The 26,420-nt window shown below is 38.6% G+C and overlaps 1 protein-coding gene across 2 annotated transcripts; it reads right to left on the bottom strand.

The window, feature by feature from the left end:
- Positions 1-4,729: 4,729 nt before the first annotated feature.
- Positions 4,730-25,851, bottom strand: Etf-QO (electron transfer flavoprotein-ubiquinone oxidoreductase). 2 transcript variants are annotated; one of them, XM_087345856.1, is made up of 10 exons: positions 25,577-25,851; positions 25,114-25,221; positions 24,352-24,504; positions 23,763-23,921; positions 23,190-23,386; positions 22,179-22,391; positions 21,349-21,524; positions 20,645-21,036; positions 19,514-19,735; positions 4,730-6,914 (listed from the first exon to the last, which is right to left on the bottom strand). In XM_087345856.1, the coding sequence occupies exons 3-10, from the start codon at positions 24,494-24,496 to the stop codon at positions 6,751-6,753; spliced, it is 1,668 nt and encodes a 555-aa protein (XP_087201982.1). In that variant the 5' UTR covers positions 24,497-24,504; positions 25,114-25,221; positions 25,577-25,851; the 3' UTR covers positions 4,730-6,750. The 2 variants fall into 2 exon arrangements, with proteins under 2 accessions (XP_087201982.1, XP_021916507.1); XM_022060815.2 differs by having other exon boundaries at positions 25,683-25,851.
- Positions 25,852-26,420: the final 569 nt, after the last annotated feature.

Here is a 26,420-nt window from a genome sequence, read left to right as displayed (position 1 = left end):
GTGGTTCTTAATTTACGTTGTGATATTCAGGTTTGTGACACAATATAGTAATATTCGCAAGTAGAATTTAAACATTGAGGAAATTATAATTTGATGTATTCAGGAGGTCTCGGGTTCAAATATTGGTGAAGAAATCCGGTTATCCTGTCAGGTTTCGTGGTATTACTCAGTCACTCCAGTCAAATGCTAGGACAGTACTTTAAATTAGACCACGACTGTTTACTTAAAAAATCCTTTCAAATTCATGAGTCTGTTCGCAAAAAAATGAAAAGACAAATATTTTAAAGTACGTATTCTACTTTGGACTAAATAACAGTTGTGCTGACATTTCACGCAAGGCTTTTCAGCCCTCTTGTTAATTCTCATCCAATCATTTTGTATAGTGTCATCCAATTTTAAAATCGCTAATATAATTCTGTAGCACACGAATCAAGACCCCTGTAACTCAACCCCAGAACTCAGTTTTTATAATGCATTCAATGGAACGGGTGGTTTGCTCAACCACTCTTCGGGCCACGTGGCTGATCCATCAGTGACTCATCGCACAAACCCCTAGCAGCTCCCCGAGGCACGACCACTGCCGATATGAACCAAGGGTGCACCCCCACCCGCACCCCACCCCGCGGCCCTCTCCGGGGTCATCATTAGTAGCCAGCAGCAGGGAAACACTTGCTGGATGACAGACCAACTAACCAAGTTGCGAATCCAGCACCTCGCTTCATGTGCGTGAGACGTAGGAACTGCCGGTGCTTTCACGCACTCACGCACCCCCATCCCGAGCACGTACGCGTTGAATTACCACTCAGCCTTCCAATCAGGGGCACAAATTGCGTTGCATTTGTTGAGAAATTCGTGCGCTAAATACCTTCCAGCTTCGTCATGTTATTCCTCGACCACCAGCAAACACATTAAAAGTCAACGTCGGTCTTCTAGACTGTAAAACCGCAGTATGGGCTTTTAGGAAGATATCAACGTTTCGGAGGAAAATACTGTCTCCATCTTCAGGACTCTAAATTTTTTCTGAAACGATGGTATCTACGTACGAGTCCACGAGGCTTCAAAACCCAAAGGACCAACATCAACATCTTCAACGCAGTGATAAAACTCAATCTCACAAAAATTATTCAAAATTTAAAGCTTTCAAGGCTAATGAAAGCGATGAAGTCTTCTGGGGCTATCATACGCTTAAGATTCATCAGGTGATAATGAAACACGACTGACCGCCATTGAGAATTAATTACATTGTTTATCTTTGGTAGAGAGAGATCCATCGAAAGCGATCACCAAAATGGATGTGCTCGAAACGAACATCTGTAAATGGAATTGTTAAAAGCCGTTCGACTAGAAAAACAAAAACGAGATATCAAAAATATATTTTGTATGATGGATATTTGCATATCAAAGGACACGTTGTTTTGGGCCCACGGTAGAACACTGAGTTGAATCTCTCGTGATGTTCAACCGTTTAAAAGGTGTTTGCCGACGGGCATACGTTATTCAAATGACATGCAAACAAAACATATGTAAATTAATTTGCGTTTTGAGCTCATTCCATGCTTCTTTTTCAGAGAATTGAATAAAAAAAACCTTCTATTCCAATATTTTCACTTTTATTTGCATTTATTAATTCTTGGTTTATTTATCGACGTTTTGAACTTCTCAGACTATGTAGTGACGAATGATGGGATGATTAGTGAATAATGAATTGGTATAGATGTGGAAGGACGAGTTCATAGCCCAATTTAAGATACTACCCCTGGAATTTGCTTAGACAGAATGGAGAATCACTACAGCCTCCGAGTCAATATTGGAAGTTGATACTAACTCAACTGGTTAACAGATTATCCGTCCTTTGTGGAACCCTAAGATGCATCGCTGTGTTCGCAAGATCCCGCCACGTGACCCTATCATGATCCAGTTGAATTCAGTCCTCAAGATCCATTTTAATATTGTCCTCACGTCTACGCCTTGGACTCCCATGGGATTTTCTTCTCTCTTTGATTCAAACATTTTTCTCGTCATGTTCTTCCCCAGCATAAAGAATTATAAACAAGCGTTAAAATATTTATTACTTCATTAAAACGTGTTTAAAATTCTTTTTATGTCGTTGCTAAATTGCCGTATTTTACTTCAGTGAGTTTATCGCGTGATTACAAGTAAGTTCTGCTTTATTCTCGCGGGAACTCTCCGTCTTTCGATCTTCTTCGGCACTTCAGAACTCACTCGATGCAGCTCATATCGCGCCATGACGCTCCTAGATGCAGGGTGCCCCAAAAATTTATACACACATTCAATGGATGAAATAAAGGACTTGGCACTTGGTGAATTATCAAAATCTAGTGTAGGCTTTCAAAGAATGACCACTGACTGACTGACAAAAGGTCACCAAAGATTCTGATGCCGCGTATACACTTCTTTAGACACCCTATACATTATTTTTCCCTCCGAATGACTCGCATGATGTTCGCAGGTTTTATTTTATCAGAAACGAAATGTAGGCTACTTGCAGTAGCAATAGGCTTCCTGGATAATCTGATATGAGTCATGGGGGAGAGCAGCATCAGGGGGACAAAGCGATCTCACGGAACAAAGAACTAGCTCAAAGGAAGAGAACAGGACGGACGGACGGACGAAGTGACACGAGCGTAAGTCCTGGGTTTTCCGAGATCATTCATTTCATTTCACATCCACAATACATTCTTCGTCACGATTTCTCGGTGGAGAGGTGGGGGCGGCTTAGGAAATGAGTGGGGGTGGTAACCACCCTGTTGGTTGGCCCTTTGTATAATCCATCCAGAGTAACGACTCATCGCCCATCAGTGGCCTCTCAACAGTAAGGGCACTTCGCAAGAGGCAGGACAAAGAACTTCCACATTGATTAGCTAATATTAATTGGGGCCTCTCTATGCAGTTAAATGCATAAGAAACGCATTTCCTTTTAGTGATTCACAGGGATAAATGGAAGTAACCTGAAAATTATCTTTGCATTTATTACAGCTGTGGGGACAGGAGCTTAGTAAATACAAAAAAAAACAGACTGTCGTCTGAATAACGCAAATTCCGAAAACTCCCTCCAACCCCTCCAATTTAAAGTTCCCCTGTGACCTTTGCGAATGACGTCAGTGGAGTCCGAATGACCTTTGAATGGGCGTGGTGCCAGTCTGCGTGATGTCATCACGGAGGATTCCCCAGGGGATTCGCGGACGGCTGCGAAAGTCAGAAATTATTTTCTCCTTCAATTAATTAAACAATGACCACATTTAAAAATGCCTGAAACGAAATTTTGTAGACATTTATTGTCATGTGACAGTTTTTTGTTGTTGTAAATATGGTGAGCTGTTTTTGAAAATTTCGGTGGTAGTATATTTCTATCTTTAGTTCGGCTTTACCCACAGGAAAAACTAGAAATAAAAACTAAAGAAGAATAAGAACGAAAACACTAAATTTAATCGAAATCTGTCAATGAGTTCCTGAGGCTAAGCCTGCGAATTTAATCTGTGTGATCCTGCCCTACAGTTAAGCCTCTGCACGTATCCAAATACATTTTATTTTATTATTTTTTTTCAAAAGTAACAGAACAAAGCCAAGTTATATTTAATAATACAACCACCGAGTACCGTACGTAGAGACGTCTGGCCTCTACATCGTTCTGCATATTTCATTTTTACGACTGAGTCCGTAGTCCAAAGGTGCGCAAAAGCACATCTGCAGCGGACAGACGAGTAGGAACAGAAGATTTACTCGTAACAGACTTCGCTGACGTGAAGAGAAGCGAACATAAAAAGAATCTAATGCTTGCTGCTCTACGTATAAACGCTGTGACCGCACCAGACACTCGGCTTCAACACTCCAGTGTGTCAGACTCCGAAACTCAAAGCCTGAAAAGTAGGTCGGCCGCATTTCCTACAGCTCAGTGCTGTACCAGGTAAGCATTTCTTTGTAACCTCTCATGACACAGACGATAACATTTCATAAGCTATCATTTATGAAAAATTTCTCGTACCTAAATGCACCGAAGTAAGAACTATTGTCTGTTAGACGTTTGGAATAGACTTTCGATCTAATGACAACAGTTGTAACTTTTAACGTTAAGGTACAGCACGGGACATAAGTTACACGCATGGCCAATGATCAAAGCATGTTTCTTAGTGAGATTTCAGGTTCTGAAGGCGGTGGTGATGGTTTACCTACGATTCAGAGCAGCTTGCTGTTTCCACACTTCTGTATAATCTTACGCTAAGATTCAGTATGAAAATTTGGCTGTAAGTGACAAAATGGAACTGCAATCCTAACTTGAGTGCGTAACTTATAGCAGAGATGTAACAGACTAAATTCGCCCCCCCCCCCCCAATCGTACGACACGTGGCAAGACAAATGAAGCAGATTTCTTAAAGGAAAGAAATTAAAAACTATTTCAAAAAAGATATGTTATCATAAATGAGTCCGGATAACACTGCATTTTGAGAAATTCCATCATTTGTAATATTCACCAACAGCAATAACATATAAAAATGCGTACAAAACGGAAAAGGCCACTTGGGAGACCTAGAAATAAATGGAAAGACAATTTTGGGCGCGGGGCCTAATACACAGCAGAATTCTTAAGAATGACACAACATTCCCTCAGTCTTACAACATAAAGAAAGGATTTATAAGGAAAACCGACAGGGACATATAGATGAAGTATTCGTGGATATTTTTTTAACTGCACGATAAATACACAAACGGATAAATATACAAAACTTATATTACATAGGAAAAATATATCGTATTTTTGCACTGATACACACAAATGGCATTATGATATATATATATATATAATACAAGAGGATGTTTACAGACGTTTTATAAAACAAGAGAGCCCTTGTTAATATTTCTACGGCGTATAAGTCACATAACCAGCACCAATTTCCGAGCGTCCTGTGGTTTCAATTCGACTCCCGTAAGAACAAGAATGTTCTACCTGTTAATTTCTTATCTTTCCCTTTCTATAGACAATTTGTATTTAAATGACGAAAGATTCAGAGGCAGAGACGAACAGCGGCCTACAGCTCGAATCATAAAATCTGACGGCCGAGAAAAACGTCCAATCCTGCGATGTCTTCATTTCTTATCGACTGGTTATGCGGAATCGATGTCAGGGTCATTTGTACCAAAAACAACGGAGAGAGGAAATGAAATCATTTGAGGTCATTAGGGAACGCCGTAAAAACTTCATCCAGGATTACCAGACTCCAGGGCGAGTTCTGACCGGGACCACCAAAGTTGGTCATTCGACTGCACGACGTTCAATAACGTTACTTTACGTAAACAGGGATTTGATGACGCGGATTCAACTCAAATGCACAGTCACGCAGCATTCGACTGTCTTAGATTTTTAAACTAAAAACCAGGTTCCGCTCTTACGACGCCGAAAACGAAATTTTGACATCTGTCTCAAAATAATTGATGACGGCATATCAAGCACATTTCATCTGAAAATGGTGTATAGAAGGCAAAGTACAAAAAACGTCTTCCTTTCTCGTACATGGTACTAGAAATTAGAGAAAATTTTGGATATGTGGGAAATAAGGTAGTATATTTGCGTCATATTGTGAATTAGGTTAATATTTTAATATTTTCCGTCAAATCACAATTTTAATAAGATAATAAAATATAAAATTTGTAAATCGATCATTCGATGCGGAACGTGAAATGATATTTTAAATATTTTATATTTTATTATCTTATTAAAATTGTGATTTGACGGAAAATATTAAAATATATGTGGGAAAGCTGATTTTTCTTAATTATAACTATCAACTAGGGCCATATATATGTCACAATTCTCTATTTAAAAATACTGCATGCATAAAAATATATCTGTTTTATTGCCCAAGTAATTAATTTGTCAAAAGTCTTCCCATATAACTTAAAAAAAAATATTCCACAAAATAACTTTCTGTACAAAAAAAAGTCGAATAATAAAACCACGTAATGAACACACGAGGTTCTTTGAGATCACGAGGGCAGATATTTCGGTTTATTGGCCAATTCAAAGTGCGCCGAATATTCCATTAATGAGAGAAAAAAAACTCGGTCATTTCTTGACTAATCCTACGTACAGAAATTGCAATTAACTGCCCCTGATATCCTCTGAAGTAAATCCACTGGAACACGTACTCAGTTCCTGCCGCCATGTCATATTTCAATACGACTTTCATTAATTCATAAATCATAATTTTTTAATAACAATAGTTTGTTCATTCTTCGTATTCCAACGACGATGATAACTTGATTTTAATGACTCAACGCACGTAATATGTCGCAAAATATTAAAATCTCAATCCATTATATTGAACAGAATTAAACTTGTCAAACAAAGCTACTACTGAGAGACGAAAAACTCATGACCATTGTAGTTAGTGCGCAGATCTCGTATGTGCCTTGTTTCTTTGGGTCACGTGACAAACGTTTCGTAAATTCAAACCTCTAATCAGAAACTCACAAAAAACAAATCTCAGCGTTTCTCTGTTCACGTCGTATTCTTAAGCAAATGGCATGGGTTCATCGGCCTTAATTACGTAGGGTAACGCAGTTCAACAGATTAGATTATTCAGCTCTCATTATAAAATGACGCTGATAAATACTGTACTATAATATGAAGGGTTTGTCTTACCCAAAAAATTCCTAATCTGACGGCAACGCACGGGACAGAAAAAGAGACCCACAATTCCAATCGGTCAACACTTCCGCCATTCTGACTGAGATTCACATGCCATTGTAGGCAGGCCCTCCCCCGCCTTCTGGCACTACCCAATTGATATTCTGACTGGGATCCTTGATGTCACACGTCTTGCAGTGTATACAGTTCTGGGCGTTGATCTGCAGTCGTTGGCCCGAACTGTCTTCATGGGGCACAAACTCATAGACACCTGAAATCAAAGCAGATCCCGTAATTACTGGCTTATTTAGTCTCCGTCAGAGTTCGCCAAATAACGCGCCACCGAAGTCTCGCGTCCTGCGAGATCAGTGTAAGTCGGCTGCGTCATTTATTTATAATTCTTCATTTATTATTTTAAATTTTGACATAAATGAGTCAACATTTATCCAGCCACTGGGAACAAAGCCTTAGTCCTTATCCTTTAAAGCTCACTATTGATTGATCATTATTTATAAATATAAATAATAGTCTCAGGTAATGACAGCGTCTTTAAACAAATCAAAAATAAATAAAAGTAAATAAAGACATGTAATTATCTGCATCCAAATTCAACCTCATTTCTAATTTTCCTTATACTGAGACTTAAAAATTTACACTGTGATATCAAGGTCTCAAAATATAGACTGACTAATCTTTATTACGTGATAATTTGAAACTGGGGATACTGGGAACGACCGTTCTTCAAGTTCCTGAGTACTGAGGGTCCCAACTTTTTCGTTGGCTTGATCGATAGACATTTTGGTAGGACTCCTTGGATGAGGGATCGGCCCGTCGCAAGGCCTCTACCTGTACACAGGACAGCACAACACAGAAGAACATCCATGGCTTGAGTGGGATTCGAACCCACGGTCCCAGCGACCAAGCGGCCCCCTAATTTGAAACATCCCTGGGAAAACAGCCCATGATAACCTCAGTAACAGCATTTAACCACAACAAAACCTCGACAGTTCCTTCCCAACTACGAAACGTATATTTCCGACAAACGTCACTGATCAACAGGGAATATAAAAGATCTTCAAGGAACTTCATAGCACGAAAAAAAAAACAGGGCCGGGAGTAGAACGCATTTTTATTAATCACACACGCACGAATGTACTCGAGAACTGAATTCAGCCTCTACATTTCTATTCCACAATTTTTCTCTTTGTTTGCCTTGGAGCAAAGAACGCATGCAGAGATGATAGAAAGAGAGACAGCCGACAAGGGGACACGCTTGAACTCCAAGCTTTTGTCTGACACCGCTAGCCATCGCAGTGTTATTGCATTATGAACGGTGGAAGCTGTGCTGTACCCCCGAGGGAAGAGACGGTCGGACTCTTTGGATGACATCATCAGCAGAACCGTACCCTACACAAACTCTCATGCACATTTACATATCAAAAGCTTTGCCTTACGTATATTCAACACCTCTTCCCACCCCCTGCACCCTTCGCTCTGTTCCATTTCACAGATGCTCGCTCGCTCTCTCATGTACCCACCATTCTCAATCATCATCTTTCACCCCCGCGGCCCCCACCCCTCACCAAGCCTTATACAGCTGTTATTCATTCATATCAACCCTACGTTTTCCCAGAACACCGATTCTGGTTAAAGTTGTGGACACTCTTAAAGCTCGACCTGTATAGATGCAGGCAAAGAGGACCAATTATCAGGTCGTGATGAAATTGCTCAGAATAATTAAAACAACTTTTAGAGTCCAATGGTAATTGCACACATCACGTATTTTTATAATTAAAAATTTATAATCAGTAACTCTACATTTTGCAAACAGAATGGGTCTTATATTATCTTCACTGTAAACAGCGTTTATTTCCTTAAACAGCGTTAACCAGTTGATCCCTGTAATGGCGAAATGTTGTGTTTTCTTTGCGGTACGGACTGAATTTTTAAATATTATTTAGACGAGTTTCGGCTTCAAAGAGTTAACCAGTTGATCTATTTAATGGTGAAATGTTGTGTTTTCTTTGCGGTACGGACTGAATTTTTAAATATTATTTAGACGAGTTTCGGCTTCAAAGAGTTAACCAGTTAATCTATTTAATGGTGAAATGTTGTGTTTTCTTTGCGGTACGGACTGAATTTTTAAATATTATTTATACGAGTTTCAGCTTCAAAGAGTTAACCAGTTGATCTATTTAATGGTGAAATGTTGTGTTTTCTTTGCGGTACGGACTGAATTTTTAAATATTATTTAGACGAGTTTCGGCTTCAAAGAGTTAACCAGTTGATCTATTTAATGGTGAAATGTTGTGTTTTCTTTGCGGTACGGACTGAATTTTTAAATATTATTTAGACGAGTTTCGGCTTCAAAGAGTTAACCAGTTGATCTATTTAATGGTGAAATGTTGTGTTTTCTTTGCGGTACGGACTGAATTTTTAAATATTATTTATACGAGTTTCAGCTTCAAAGAGTTAACCAGTTGATCTATTTAATGGTGAAATGTTGTGTTTTCTTTGTGGTATGGACTGAATTTTTAAATATTATTTAGACGAGTTTCGGCTTCAAAGAGTTAACCAGTTGATCTATTTAATGGTGAAATGTTGTGTTTTCTTTGCGGTACGGACTGAATTTTTAAATATTATTTAGACGAGTTTCGGCTTCAAAGAGTTAACCAGTTGATCTATTTAATGGTGAAATGTTGTGTTTTCTTTGCGGTACGGACTGAATTTTTAAATATTATTTAGACGAGTTTCGGCTTCAAAGAGTTAACCAGTTGATCTATTTAATGGTGAAATGTTGTGTTTTCTTTGCGGTACGGACTGAATTTTTAAATATTATTTAGACGAGTTTCGGCTTCAAAGAGTTAACCAGTTGATCTATTTAATGGTGAAATATTGTGTTTTCTTTGCGGTACGGACTGAATTTTTAAATATTATTTAGACGAGTTTCGGCTTCAAAGAGTTAACCAGTTGATCTATTTAATGGTGAAATGTTGTGTTTTCTTTGCGGTACGGACTGAATTTTTAAATATTATTTAGACGAGTTTCGACTTCAAAGAGTTAACCAGTTGATCTATTTAATGGTGAAATGTTGTGTTTTCTTTGCGGTACGGACTGAATTTTTAAATATTATTTATACGATTTTCGAGTTCAAAGGGCTAAGATATGGAAATTACAAATGAACATATAATCATTAATTTTCATAGGTCTTACTTCTCTACACGGCTCAGAACAGTAAACAAATAAATAAAGGACAAAAACAATTCCTTTGCAATACTTTCTCGGAGGCTACAAACAATTTAAGCTCAACACACAAAAAAAAACGTATTTATTCAACATCATTCAGGGAAAATTTGTTTGAATAATTAATTATATCAAGTTTGATATTACAATGTACGTTATTATTGCTTTTAATCTGTGTCCCTGGTAAATCAATTATACGCACTGGCCGTTGTATTCGTCAGAATTAAGAGATCAACTCCGAGAGTGGAATTTTATACAATATTCTGACAGCGCTTGAGATCAAAGCATGAACTGGCACAAATTTAGCTGTATAATAAGAACTGTATCTGCACATGCGTGACTGCTTTGTTGTTCTTTCCTTTGTACCATCGCTAAGCAAACAAAGTTTGGGGGGGGGGGGAACTACACAAGCTGTTGTCAAAACACAGTCAATATTACATTTGCCCTCAGTAGCTTATGTATCTTCCACCACAGAAAATTTGGTAATTACTACGCCGGGTTTTGGATGTGTGTTTCAGAATAAAGAATGCCACAAAATGCACGTAAGGGGGGGGTCCTCTTTCAGGGGGCTTACTGTACCGTCTTTTGTTTTGTCAAAGCTCTTGTGTTACGAATTTAATCTGCTTTTAATTTCTCCACAAATGCAACATTAATATTACGATCGGTCCCAAATATTTTTACTTTGCCAGATTTTAGAAGGATTTATTATCATTTTACATATAAATATTTGCGTTTCAAAATTTTGAATTTACTATTCAGTCGATATTTATGCTACTAATGTTCTGTTATTGTTTAAGAGGAAACAGTAACATTCTAACGTTTCACAAACATTCTGTAACAACATAATGCAATTAGGTCTACGTGCATATTTAAAGGCATTTACAGCCATCATGCCCTGGGCATTATGAGGTTCAATGACACATACATTGCACTTCCAAAAATGTTACAGTGGAACCACGGTTCCGGAGAATTTGACGTAAATACGTCTATACGGAAAGGAAGTTTATATATTGGTTTTATTCTAAATATTTCCTTTATACATGCTTTACAATTGAGTAAAGTTTGATTAAGACATTGCTTAATCAACTTGAATTAGTTACGCTTAAGATGGGTCTGTGGTAGCTGAATGTAAAGTAATGTAATGTAATGTAAGGTAATGTAATGAAATGTTTTATAGGTAACAACAATGCCGAGTAAACACGACGTTCCCTAGGTACACTTGTTACACTTTTTCGCCGAAAGACCCTTCCTTATAGACGTATCTACGTCAAAATAATATCAAACGTCCTCGCCTCCTGCCACGTATACGGAAGGTCCCAAGTTCAAATCTCAAACAGAAGACGTGTAATCCTGAAGAAATATTTAAACGCTAACGAACGGAGAATTTGTCACGCGACGACTGGTTTGTGTTAACCGCCCTCACAAACTCACTGTCAGTTACTTTAACATACTTTCCTGTTACTTTTGTTATACCCAGTAACCATCTCGTTTCATAAATGTCACTGTACTACATCCATTTGGACAGTACTTTTATAGTTTTCGTGTAAGTGGCATTCACTTGTTTTACAACTAAGATCTTTAGGGATTTGAGATTTTTTGACCTGAATTTTACGTCTTCAAGAATATGTTTCATGGTGCTGGTTAGTTTAACTTTTCTTGTAGTTGACTGAAGAATTTTACTGAGCGTGTAAAAATTCTGGTCTGTAATGGGACACGTGATACCCTCGTAAAATCAAAAACGTGTTAGTGACATGTTATAATGTGTATAAATCTGTGACGAATCCTAGTCTAGAGGTCATCAGGTCGTGTGGAAAAGCAATATTGTTAAATCCCCCCCCCCATCCAACAATCTCACCACAATTAATTATAGTTATTATAATAATACTAAGCCAGTGTTGTGTTATACAGTAAACACTATTCCTACAATTAAAGTGACCTGGCCAAGGTGAATCATTCGTCATTGTTAAATTCTTGGTCCTAACAAAGGAAAAATGAACCCGTCTCTGTTAAGGGAGAAGTCATGACTTTTATTCTCCGTGGAACTTACATAAAGAAATCGACCAGCTGAGGCTCATATCCCAATTCTTCACGATTTTAACGACAGCTGGAGGCACAGGGGGCGTTGTTAGCGGAAACCTGATCAATCATCTAAGAAGATCTGAGAGGCTGCTACCAGCAGTAAGTGAGAAAAAAAGGTGAGTTAGAGATCGACAAAAATTTAACTACAGGTAGAAGGAGAATAATGTGAAGCAGAGAAAAGATGTATTTGTGCCTCAGATATTTTCAAATTTTAGACATTATGTGCATCACTTCATAAACAAACAAACAATACGTCTTAGGAAGGGAACGTTATTTAATATGAGTTATCTGTACTAAGTGCAATTAACGAAAACACAATTGGGGACCAACTGATCCGATGTCCAGACGTAATTTCAATTCTATTAAAACATGAAATTCAAAAATTAAATTTTTGTGAATTTTCTCAAGTATGGATTATCTATCTGTGGTATATATTTTATTTATTTATTTAGTGTTCTGTCTGACGACAGGTCCATATGAACAGGATCCTTCCATCCTTTTCTCGGACTGGGACCTGTTCATATACGTTCTTGGCAGATGATCCAGAAGTGGTTTGCCATTGCCTTCTTCTGTGTGTGAATGGAGTAATTGTTGGGATGCCACAGAGGAAAACTCCGTGTTGCCTACACCACGGCCTTGCCCAACACAAGTTATAAATTCGGGCACCGCCGGGAATCGAACCCGAGACCCCAGGATTACAAGGCCAGCGTTCTAACCGCTAGACCACCGTGGCTATTCTATCTGTGGTACATACCATAAATTTCATTCAGATTTACAATACGTTCCTTTACAATATTTATGAAACATGACAGACATTTAAGGATATACAAAGAAATTAATGTATTACTCACCAACAGACAATAATGTTATAAACAGTTACGTATAACAATTTTAGTAACATTTCTTCTAAGATAATGTACCACAAGGTAAAGCACGTAAGAATAATTTTTAATAATTGAAACTAAAAACTTCCGAATCAGAAAACACTCGCAAATTCCCGCAATCACAGGTCTAGTTTATGGCAAAAAAAGGTAAAAATTTCGTCCTCTGTTCTCTGATTGGTGATTATTAGAGCCGATACGAGTGAAAAACAAAAAGTTATTACAATTGTTAGTCACCAAGTTATAAAAACGTCTCTTTACAATTCGTATTTCTGTATATGTCTTAAGTATCAATGTCTCTGTCACGTTCAATCGTCAACGATAGGTTTATGAAACTGAAAAGCGTTTCTATTTCGTGTGTTTGTTATACAATGTCCAGGAAACCGTTCTACTACATAATTTATTTCGGAAGCAATATATCTCCGACATGCTTCTAGCAGAAAAGTCACCATGAGAGATGGTGCGTTGACAGACAGTTAGACAATCACAAGATGATATATTATTTGCACACGCATTTATAATCCATCATAATCCAACATACCTAGCCATAAACTGTTCATGAAATGCTGTCATGAAATTGACAAATGACTTCCAAAGCTTTCCTGATCTCCACATTTTTATTCGCACATAACAAAAGTTACCTATACCAAAGATGTTTGTTTCTGTGAAGTTGGGAACCCCGAGACAAATGTCTCTCCTTTCTAAAGTTATTTAACGACGCTGCGTTAGCTACAGAGGTTATATGATAAAGAAATCATCACAACGGTGGCAAATGGTGCTCAATTCTGGTATTTACCTAGAGGGAGAAAACGATAAAGCAGAATTTCAGGTCCCAAACGTTTAGATTTCGCAAGTGGTCTCTTACTTCAGGTTTTTACAACCAAAATTTTGTGCGCAATTACTTACCATGCGTGCCACATGCCCTGAGAATCGTACCCTAAACTCAGTGACTTAGGTGCATGTAAAATATATTAATAAGAACGCACAAGAGGGATGTTTTTACGTGGATTGATAGAAGTACATAGTTGCTTTTGACAGAAGTATTTGTATTATAAAAACATTGAATACAGAAATATTCTCTACGAAATAAATCTTTCCGTTCTTGTAATTCCAAAAGAACATATATGGGTCACCCAATCATTTTAAGAACTAACAAATTTTCACAGCCTTTATAGAGTATACCTTAACAACAGATGAGATACAATAGAAATATTGAATTCAGGAAATAAAATATAAATGACGAGGAATGAGAATGGAAATACGAAACTGTATGTTACGGAGGGAGAGGAATGATGAAGTAGTTATTGATAGAAGACGCTCTGAAATGTGAAGACGGTCATTTTATTGAGCAAATAACTGCCACAGACAAAGAAGATGGAAGGAAATGTGTCGATCGTAGGGGATGTGATGAAGTAATCAACCCCATCTCAGGGGCGAATAAAACGACAGCTGCCAGACAGAAGAAAAAGACAATGTAATGTCCTTACTGAATGTGTTGAGTTGTTCCTTTGCATTTAACTAATAAGCCACTGGTTCTGTCCGTATAAAGCCTTTTAGTTTTACAAGTATCGCTGTGTGAGTCTGTACTTTGCTTAGTTCAGGCCCCGTGTTGCCTCGTAGAAGTTGACCGACGTTTCGGAGGTAAGTGCTGCCTCATCGCCCAAATGACGGAGACATTAAATACCTCTGTAACATCATTAAACTCCTACCAAACTATGTAATATATCCCAAAAAATAGTAATCTTCATGCTTAATTAAGCAAAATGGCACGTCTTTGGGTACGGTGCTTAATTAAGCAAGGGGGTACGTCTTTGCTTGGAGCAGTCCGAATGACAAAACATTGATTTTCTTTTCGAAACAGCATTAAAAGCGTGTCGTTCGCCTACACAGCATCACAGAATTTTTTTAAAAAAAAATATATTACGGACCGCACAACACGGGAACATCTTCCCCTTATATGTGACGTCATCCACCAGCATAGCTCGACTAGACGCAGAGTACGTGATTACATACTGCCTCAGGCTTACGAAACTCTATTAATTAACTGATACTGAGTGTAGAGGTTAAACACTTGAATGCAGTTTTAACTACACTGCTCCAAGCTACAATGTTTGGCTCCATAATATCAGTGCTAGATTTCATATCGGTACACTATCGATTCAAAAACAAATATTTACATTACACGAGGGGTAACGTGTTTGAATAGTCGAAACATGTAGCATTGATTATAGAAACGTAATGAAACAAATACTGTGTTTATTGTTTAATCTAGTCTGTCAATATGCTAGACATCTCGCTTACAGTAGCCTGTTTCGTACACCTACAGAAATATACCACAGAATAAGACCTTAAGTAGCAAACGGATGAGAGATTTGCGTTTCTACCAAGTAAATAAGCCCCCCTATCCGCGTTTTAAAAAAGGCACTGCCTTTTACAGAACGCGGGACGAGAAAGTGAGGGACATACTAATACGTGGTTGGGTCACATGAGATGGGACGCGTGTTGGATTAGAAAAGAAGAAAATAGTAGATTTTTTTAATGACTATCCAACACAAGAGGGAGTTACGTAAAATGTAGACTCGCACATCTCATCTTTGTCCTTTCAATTCCCTTGCAGATAACAGGATTACCAACCTACCGAGAAACTGGGCTGGCGTTTGGAACGCGGGCTGTAACACGATTACTGTACTGTCGCTACTGAGCAGAGAACTTGTTTGGGACCACAAAACAGTGCTACAAATCTACAGCTACCAACCCTGCCCATAAAAAGCAACACGGCACAGGATAAACAATTTTATGGGGTTTTCTCGTTTCTTAATTGAAACGAGAAAATTACGTGACATTTAAAAATTTACATTTTATTTAATTTTTACTCGTTATAACGAACTTTGCACGATTGACTGCTCCTGAGATTTTAGATATTATATTTTCTGTGGCGATTTTTAATGGCTATTCTGACGTAATCTTCAAGACTTCGACTCACAGTCGCAGACCTGACATATGTGAACTCCACATCCAAGAACTGAGCCAATACAGAGCCATTAATCTCTTACTTACTGTTGTAATGAACGACAAATGCATTGTAATGTCAGTACTAATTTAAAATACTTTGTTTTCTACTGGGAATAAGCTCCAACAAGTGTGAAAATTCAAAAGGGCAAAGGTAAAATCAAACACGCGAAATGTTATTACACTTCATGTCGAAGATTTAGCAAATCACTAATATCCGTATGCCTGAAGATGGAGGCGGTATTTTCCTACAAAACGCTGATATCAGTTTAAAAGTCCACAACTTATAAGACCAACAACGACAATTTCACCGCCAAATGACCGCCATTTCATTGAAACTTCCAAAGTGTATCAGATCTTTTAAATTGATAAATCTCATTATGATCTTTTGTTCATTTAACGAAGCCGTGCCAACTACATTAGTTATACATTCCACAGAATATAAATGAGTTGCGAACGATGGGGTAAGATCTATTTAAGTGTAGCCCTCCCCCCTTAAAAAAAAATCTGGAGCGATTGAGAACAACTTAAAACTGACGGAAAAGGTGTAATCCCCGCCAGAATATACTGTCCACACGCGACAAAAATATATAAAAAAAAAGCGAGGAGCGAAAGACGCAAAATTCTGCAGTTCTTTCTAAATACGAAACCGTTTGTTGGTAGTATTTTTCAGATGCGTGTGAGAGGCGACTGAACTGAGATTCGATCACGTTATTTCATTAGCTTCTGGTGCTAGCGGCTCTAATATGCTGTCTAATCTCATTCTCCGAAGAGCAGAATAAATACTGTAACCGTAAATCAGAAAAATCAGGCCGGAGAAATTGGGAAAAAAAAAAAAAAAAAATCAAGACTCCTCCATTAAAATCTCAGGAAAAAATGTAAAAAAAAAGCCTCAACCATCAATTCCATTAATTTCAATGAATAAATCGGCATTAAAATGTTCCATTCCTATCACTCCAAACCGCAATGGTTGAAAAGACGTCGTTATTGGCGGAAGAACTGCCCCCAAACCGAAGTTTGTAGATTCTCCAGGTTCAGGGTCACACAGCGTCATGTACCGGGATAACCAAGTTCAAGGGAAGCCTCGCTAGAGGTCGATATCGCTGCCAGGGGTCGTTCCTCCCGTCCAAATACAGCAGCAGAGGCGACACCGGGCAAGCGGACGATTCCACGAACCCGGCTGCCTACACACAAGGCGAAAACATCCCTCACAATCGACTGATCCAACAGGAGTTTAGTCCCAAAGTGCTGAATGTTCAGGAAAAAGTGATGCTGGGCTACACAATACTCCCTAAACTGACGTCACACAAATAAATGTATCGAAATCAGGCCTGGATCAGGGCACAACAGTCAATTAGAATCATATTATAAACAAACAAAAGTCTACAAGATCAGTCCAAACTAAATCAATTCCGGATACTTCAGTGACTTCGATATTAATTTATTACTGATACAAAAACAGCCCGTCAGTAATAGAGTGAAGGAAATTAATATTATTTTTTATGTTTCAGAGCATTAATTTTAATTTTTATACGCTGATTTTGCAACGGGATTATCATTCGACCAATGACTCCCACCAAATGTCTGAACAGGTAAAATAACCTCCAAAAAGAGACGGCCGAGACCCACATTGGGTTGTAGAGCCAGAGACGAGATGCGGGAAAAAATCGTACTAAAACAAAAGACTGTTCACTCATCCATGTACTTCTAAACAACGCAACAAAATATGTTTACATGTTAACGCTCCGAAGCTTTCATAATTAAGCATACGTAATGTTTTCAATTTTTAACTGCTGCTTTGTTACATGCACACAATAGGCCTCCGTTAACAGCACCAACATGGCAACGGTTATAACAACACATGCATTCATAAATATTATCACATACGGCCAAAAATTACGAACAGCCAACCAAACAAACAAACCTGTTCAGGTTAGTTTCTAAAGAATTACTGATTCATGGAGTAAGTTGGCAATAAAATCAATGATTATGACAAATAGGCGTATGACGTCACGAATCCCATGTTGGCAAGACGTGACAATTATGGCGTCACCACTGATAATGAACTGAGATTACAAAGGGCATAATAGTCGTACACAGTGAAACTGGACTCTCGGTACATTTCATCAAGTATGTCTGTGATATAATGATCCATTGTCTGATCCATTTTTAGATAAAAAAAAAACCTGAGCTCTACAATGAAAAGCTAGAATTATGACGCATCATGACGTACATATGTACGATGCTGAGATGGAGGGATGGTTCATGAAATCTAATCACAGAATGGTTCGAATTATCCACAGCTTCATGACCTAGCTTGTCACTCATTATACAGATCCTTTGTCCTGCCAGAATCAAGGGGGCCATGTACAGTATCAGGGTTCTGTTATGTATGAATCACACACCCTATGGAATCGATCGCAGTTCACCAGAACACAAAACAGCTGTGGGGACAGCATGTTGGGGTGAGAAACGATGAAGTGAATCCACAGATGAGTAATATGGTAAATGGGATATGAAACTGAAATTCCACCTCCAAAAAATTGGAGATGAGAGGTTAAAGTGCAGAAACAGATGTAAAAAAAATATGAGGCTGAAAAAGTAGAAATACGCACTACGTGGACTTCTGGGTAGGTACAAATGTTATTCAGCTTGCAGGTTAGCACAGCATGCCGGATTCATGTACAGATAAAGATTGAACTGGAACTATTACTGCTTGCAATTTTAAATACGTTACTTACGTAAAGATTTTACTGCATTAAATGTGTCAGACATAACCTCAAATATTCACACCACTGTAATATTTCCAGACGTCAACTTAGAAACAATATTTCAGACAGAATTTTTTTAGGTATGTCTGTGATCTATTTTAAACTCTAAACGTAAAATGCTTTGATCCAATAATTACTATATCACCATTAAATAGAAAACTGTCACGTCGTTTTATTTTCTACGAAAATGTTACCTTAATTTTTTTTTCATATTCTTCAAAGATCCGTACTCATACAAACCTCAGAATGTTCACACATCTGTCACGTTAATGCAGATCACAGGAAATTGAGGTTATGAATTGTCAGTGGCCTCCAAAGACATAGCATTTCAATTAAGCTCTGTCTATTGGTTCTAGGGTTGAAAAATGCGGACACGCAGATGGACAGACATAAACATCAGCCACATATCTGTTCATTTATCCACATAATGCAAATATGAGCCGGCGTAGCTCAGTAAGTTTAGTGACTGGCTACGGGCTGGACGACCGGGGTTCGATCCCTGACGGGGGCAAAGGATTTTTTCCTGTAGCCTCTGCATCCAGACCGGCTCTGGGGCCCACCCAGCTTCCTCTACAATGGGTACCGGGGTCCTTTCCCGGGGGTAAAGCCAGCCGGGGCGTGATGCAAGAGCCAGTTACACTTCAGATGTTAACTTTGCCACTGCATTAAGGCATATAAAATGTGGTTTTCCAAAGAGGTAAATCAGCGACTTACAGAGAAAAGTTATTGGAAGGAAGCGAGAGGTAGATGCACAAGAACGAAGGCATCCACCCACACTCCCAAAGCACCCCAGAATTTTTTTTATTTCAAACTCTGATTAGCAATGTTTTCTCAATTGCACAATTTACACACACACAAAATGTATCAGAAATTTATGCTGTACTCACCAGCAGGGCAGAATCTTGCTTCTGGTCCATCAAACAGAGCCAGATTTCTTTTCACAGGCACTGCATCATCCTTGAGTGTCAGATGAGGAGGTTGGTCACCCTCGTGGTTAGTCCCTGTCAGAGCCACAGAGTTAAGGAGGTCAAAGCTGATCACGCCGTCAGGCTTCGGATAGTTAATAGGACTGCATTCAGACGCAGGCTTCAGTCTTTTATAATCAGGATCTGTAATGGAAGAACACCCCACTTAATGGTACCTGCTCCTTGTCATGGTGGTGGGGCTCCAGTACCTCGGTGACCCCAAGAGCTACTGGTAGGGCCTCCCTAGCCAGAGTGGTCGAGGGGGAGAGGTCAGACTAAGACAGGTACCCTGGTCCTACAGGTTGGGGGTTGGTCGCAAGGCTAACAACCTTGCACTGTAAAAAGGAAGATGTTTCGAAACCTCGATCAAAGCCTCAGACAGACGGACCGAATGGAAGAGGAGAATTGAGGGGGCCATGGACCGAATACGGACCAGAGAGCCATAGAAGAAGAAGAAGAATGGAATAACACGCAAAATACTTAAGAACACAAACAAATTAGTTTATGTGAAGTAAATGTGAATTTCTGTTCCTGTTACAATTTTTTTCACGTTCCAGTAATATTTCCATTTTACGTGCGACGCCTGACAATTAAGGTCTGTCTCGGTCTTCCCACAGCCCTTCCTCTTCAATTTCTTCCCACATCCCCCCTTCTGTCCTGTGCTTTCATTTTACTTTCGTGCTCAAAACCTTCTTACAAATTCTCTCTTCATTCACTCGTTAAAACATGTCCGTATATCGTATTATTTTATTTGTTAATTTGCCTTCCGAGATGCTCATCTTTAAATTCTCTCCGACTTAGTTTTCCGTACGTACTCGCTTAACATCTGACAGGCCCAGCGAGTCAATAGTGGATTTCAACCTGCTTTCAAGAAACAACCTGGCCTCAGAAACACGCTGTCGAACATTCAAATGTATTTTATATCTAGTCATGTGCTTTATGAAATGGAAACCTGTCTCAAACAGAAGATGTTCATATCCATTGGGACTCCACTACAATAATTAATTATACATAATAAGTAATTAACTTATAACTAAAGGTAGTGGCACTTACCGCCGTGGCTGAGCGTCCACGGTTCCCTTCCCCGGATCAGCATACTAATACCAGAATACAGGAGGCCTCCATAAAGTCCGAGCGGATTGTGGAACGATGGACGGACATTTCTCACGCTCTTCAACTCTGACCAAATCCAACTATTTCTTATTTTGTCCTCGTAAGTTTTTGGCTCTGGTGCTGTCGTCTCGGACTTTGAACTGTCATCGGTAACGGCCTCGAAGGCGCTTTCGGCAGCGAGCATCCCGCTTTTCATCGCGTTGTGGGTTCCCTTAACTTTTGGCACATTGAGGAAACCGGCGCTACAGCCAATTATGCATCCTCCGGGAAAAGTCAGCTTGGGTATCGACTGCAAGCCCCCTTCATTCAGAGCACGGGCGCCATACGCTATCCTGCGTAAATAAACGAGTAACACGTATCTTTCACAATGACAGAATTTAATATAAAACATTTGTCCTCCCTTGTTATCGTGAATTAACTCGGGTTTAAAATTTTGCACTATACGAGTACATAATCATGTACGTAGAATTTGAGGTTTTCATGGCAGTGAGTCCGAAGCCGACCGTCTTCTGGGTTGTGGCACAGCGTAGTCTGGTAGAAGTTTACCGACGTTTCATCAGCTCCATGATGGAGACGGCAAGGACCTCTGAAACGTTGGTAGACTTCAACCAGACTACACAGCGCTACAAAATGTATCCACATACCTCTTCCCTCCCTCAAATACTGGTTTGACTGATGGATGGTGCTTGAATCTCTGGAATTCTCTGAACGGACTTATATAAGGGTTTGAGTAATCCAGCCCTATTGCAAATCCCACGGCTACCATGGGTGTCGGCTCATTCAAGTGGTATAAGAATGACCCTCCATATGTACGGCGATCCTGTAACAGATTTGGAAAATCATTAATATAAATCTGCGAGAGGTAACGAGGCAAAGATGATGGCCGCGTTATAACATAATATACTTTCTCACTGACGACATCCGGAGTTTGTACCTGACGGAAATCTATCCTGAAATTACGAGGTTACAACTCAAAGCCACTAACACAGTGACCGAGATTTTCCCTCCCAAGTTCTTAAATTATTATTATGGAAATACGAGTCTGAGTCCGTGAAATTTCAATTAACCAGAATATCTACATATTCCATATGCCGAACATCTAACACACTGCTCCTCTTAACTTCCTACCCTGCAAAGGGAAGTGACATTGGAGGAAAGAACCTAGGCACAGTCAGGAGAATAATATTAAAATTGATACTAAAAAAATGGGACATGACAATTTAAAGTCAATTCATATGACTCACGGACTTGTTACACGCCGTTATGAACGTGGTAATGAACCATCAAGTTCCATAAAATATCATAAATCTCTTTATTAGCTGAGAAAATATTAGCTTCTGAAGCAAGACTGGCTCCGTGGAGTCAGCAAGGACGATGAGCCTTTACATCACAAATTAAAGATTAAGGATCCAACGTGATGCCGTGGGCATATTTTACGACTCTTTTCGCGCCACAGCCTCGGACACTGTCTTACCAGCGGCCATCCCACAGTGTGTTCGACAGTGCCCGGTTTGTGCTTGCTTGAATCGACTTCCCACACTTCTTTCAGTCCAATACCATACGTCTGTGGTTCGCACTTCTCTCGGAGTTTGAATCTCTGGAACAGCTGCTTTGCTAGGTGACCGTGGCAGCCTTCTGCAAATATTGTACACTTGGCATGCAGCTCCATACCCCTCTCAAAATTACCCTATAAACAAAGCCAACACCACATAAATAATTATAAACATGCTGACTGTGCGAATCTTTGAGGTTATGTTTGACAAATTTAACATAATTGGCTAAAACATTATTATTATCCATCTACACATAACAATTTCACATTGTATCTTCCATTTAATTCACTTCTGTTGACGTGATACAAGATACAAAGTAAAATTATTATGTATAGATGGATAATAATAATAATATTTTTGATGCATCTCACAACATGAAACTCCTGTATAGTCTGGAAGTGGGAATTTGTACTAGCTAAAATTATGTACAGAAACATAACACTAAACTGTATAATTATTAACGGTACTTGTGGGTTATCGGGACACGTAACTTTAAAAATAGGTTAGGTTAGGTACGGGTTAGGTTAGGATTGGGGTTAGGTTAGGTTAGGGTTATTTTAGGTTATGTTAGGTTAAGTTAGGTTAATGTGTGTGGATAAATGACATATACTTGAAAGTTATTATATTTTATTTCAATAAATGACAACTAACCTAATCCATTTTTAAAGCGATGTGTCCCGATAACCCACAAGTACCTTATTAACTTACAATTCTTGCTTAGCCTCAGTATAAAAACAAAAGCATTTCAAGGAAAATAAGCATTATAAGTTCTCCCCAAACTTCTTGAGCATAATTCTCAGATTTTATTTTCCTCCCCATCTGATGCACTATTTTTAAATAAAATAAATAAATTCTGTATGATGTACACTGCATTATTCTCAGGTGAGTCAATTTCCAGTGCTTCCAAGACTGACTATAGTATATTTCTTTACCTTCGGGGACCCGTCCTTGGCAATGCCGACATCATTTGTGGCGACCCCCTTCACACTGCCGTCTTCGTGATACAACACATCTGAAGCCGCATAGCCAGGGTACATCTCTACTCCGAGCGCTTCGGCCTGTTCACCCAGCCACCGCACTACGTGACCAAGCCGAACCACGTAGTTGCCATGGTTCTGTAAAGGGAAACCTGAAAATTAAGAACATTTCTTTACTAGACTTCGTCATTATACGATTACAGAAACTTGTGTTTCTCAGAACATGATAGCATTCATAATTTAAGCAAATACAAGCTCTGGTATGGTAAGAACACAATATTAATCCACCGACTTGATTTAAAAAGAAAAAACTATTTAATTTAGATTAATATAACTCTTTGAGTGCACATCTGAATAAATCTCTTAGGAGTTCAATCCAGCCTGCTTTACAACAACCAGTTTCGACGAGATTTAGTTCAATTTATTACTGTTATTAACAAATATCTAAATATTTTCACATTTTTCAATTATTTGGTACTTGTGTCCTATTGTTAGCATCAAATGCCTGAAACCCAAGAAACAACTCACCTGGGAGAATAGGAACAGGTATCCTTGAGGTCTCTGTAAGGAAACCAAACCTATCCGTTGTGACTGGAGTATTCAGGGGTGCGCCCTTATCCTTCCAGTCTGGAATTAGTTCATTCAGTGCTACTGGGTCTATACAGGCACCAGACAAAATGTGGCCTCCTACAATAACAACAACAAAAGAAACAGGAAATAAGTAAACAGGTAGGAATCTAAAATTACTTATCTATCCACCCAAACATGTTCACATAAATACCAGAAATGAAGGATATAAATATTTGTTACATGACGTTTGACGTTCTCATGGTGGTGGTGGTGGTGCTATTCCTCTGGGTTGAGGTTTCTCCTGAAAGATGGCAGTACAATCCAAGTCTAGTATCTCCTGCCACCTACCCGATAGCTGTCTAACTACCACAACAAGCTGTACTTATTCAAAGACACTTCATTAAGTTAACGCATCTCCTGAAAGATGGTAGCACAATCCACGTCTAGTAGCTCCTGACACCTACCCGGCACCTGACTAACTACCACAAAAAGTTGTACTCATTTAAAGACACTTCCCTAAGTTCACTTCAAAAAAAAAAAAACTTACCTATCTCTGCAGATTTTTCCACAAGGCACACTCTCAATTCCTTGGAATTCTGCTCTGCCAGTTGCTTCAACCGGATGGCTGCTGACATACCGGCTGGGCCACCACCAACGATCAACACATCTGTCTCATCGACATACCTCTCCATGTTCACGTCTAGATATGGCAAGAAAGATAAAAAAAACAAAGATTTCACACAAACTGAATATCAGAATACAAAATATTTACAGTAACCTCCCTCTGACATAACATCAGTGGTTCAGCATAACATTATTTTTCAGAAAAAGTTCATTTTAAGAGACCACATAACTTTTATTTAATACTAGTGAATTAAACAGGTTGTTTGTCACCAAGGCGTCCTCAGGTTGCCACAGATGGAGATTGGATGCAGATATGGAACTTACTGAATACACAGACGTGAATAGCCAAAAATAATTAGTCCTCCAGCTTGTGGATTTGGCAAGGTCTAAAACATCCTGCCCACGAGGAAAGTGATTGTTACAAAATCTGGACTTGGAAGGATTCTGTGGAATGACTTAAGTAACATAAAATTGACATGAGATTTAGAATTAACACTGTCAGGAGTCTCTTGTGAAATGGTAATAAGTGTTTTGGTTCCATAAGGACAGGGAATATCACTGGCTAGCTGACTATCAGCTTCTCATGTACGGCACTGCTCAATGATACGAGTTTGTCAGTGATTAATTTTAATAATATCCTTTAAAATTATAAATAAAGTAATTAACAACTGCAAAAAATACGTACCTTTCCATCTTGAATCCGTTTCCCTTGGAACTACAGTGTAGTGTGTTGTTATTTTGGGGAACAGCTGCTCTGAATAATACCTCTTAGCAAGCCATGACAGCCCCCTCACTAAAATGTTAAACATTCGTATTGTTTTGAGAACAGAAATGGATAGAAATTTATTAAAGGTTTTGGAGAGGTGGCCATATACGTACAAAGTACATTTAGCAAATCAAACTAGTCCAAAGTCCATTTTACTGAACCATAAACAGCATACAATTTTTCTCCAGCATTACAAAACACGTATGAGTTTGCACAACAATAATTATTATCTATACGGCTACGACACTAATTACTTAATATCACGCAGTACGTTTAAAACGTAACACTAAAGTTTAAAAATTTGCTACTGCTACCAATCAGCTGTGAGAATTTTCTTAACCATGTAAATAATACAGGCACACATATTATCAAAGCATTTTACCTTCAAAATATAATGTTTTATATTTGCCTAACGTCCAATAGGGTACAGTGTTATTTATTCATCCGACTTTGACATACAAAGAGCTGTGTATTTAGAAATAACTTACAGAAATTCGAAGACTTGTATAAGACAGCTGCCATGACTATGTAAACAACTACACAAGTCATAGGTACACACATGCGCAATGATACATCGCCTCATCACAACAAACAGCCTACTTTCAATACACAGTAGGCAACAAGTTATCTATGTTTCGAGCGTTCGAAATATTTTTTATGTAACACAGCAGGCGAAACTAAATTAAAATAAATAAAACTTTTCTTAATCTCAGCATTCATTATACTGAAATGTTAAAATGATGATTATTAACTTTCTGTCGTGTCGTACACATTGTTCACTTAGTTCGTACAAATGATATAGATGTCTCGGCCGTATACTCCTGACACGAGGTTAACCGGCAAGAAAGACCAGTCGATATTACAGAAGTCTGTTGCTGCTTGTAGTGACGTGATTCTGAGGATGGCTTCTAACCCTGTTTACGTTTCGTTGTTTTATTTCTTTAGTAATATTGAGCCAATTCTCCTTGAACCCAAAAATAGTGCAAAATGTCAATATTATTAACTATTGGATGTAATTAAAACAGCTCCACATGGTAGAGAAGAAATTTAAATATTTATTTCCTCGCTATTTTGAATACATAATTTATCTGAAAGTTTATTTACTGCAAAACTTTTTAACACTACAGACAAATTTCTACTAAGGGCTGATAAAATGAGTGGTCTGGGGGCCATCAATTTATTAATTTTAAGTTTAAACTCTAAGATACTTTTTCGTTCCTCTATTT

This window comes from Zootermopsis nevadensis, unplaced genomic scaffold (assembly GCF_977971745.1).
Source record: "Zootermopsis nevadensis isolate Lab colony 2312 unplaced genomic scaffold, Znev_1.0 Znev_ptg000001l, whole genome shotgun sequence".
Lineage (NCBI taxonomy): Eukaryota > Metazoa > Arthropoda > Insecta > Blattodea > Termopsidae > Zootermopsis > Zootermopsis nevadensis.
This window is presented reverse-complemented; position numbering and strand designations above follow the sequence as displayed.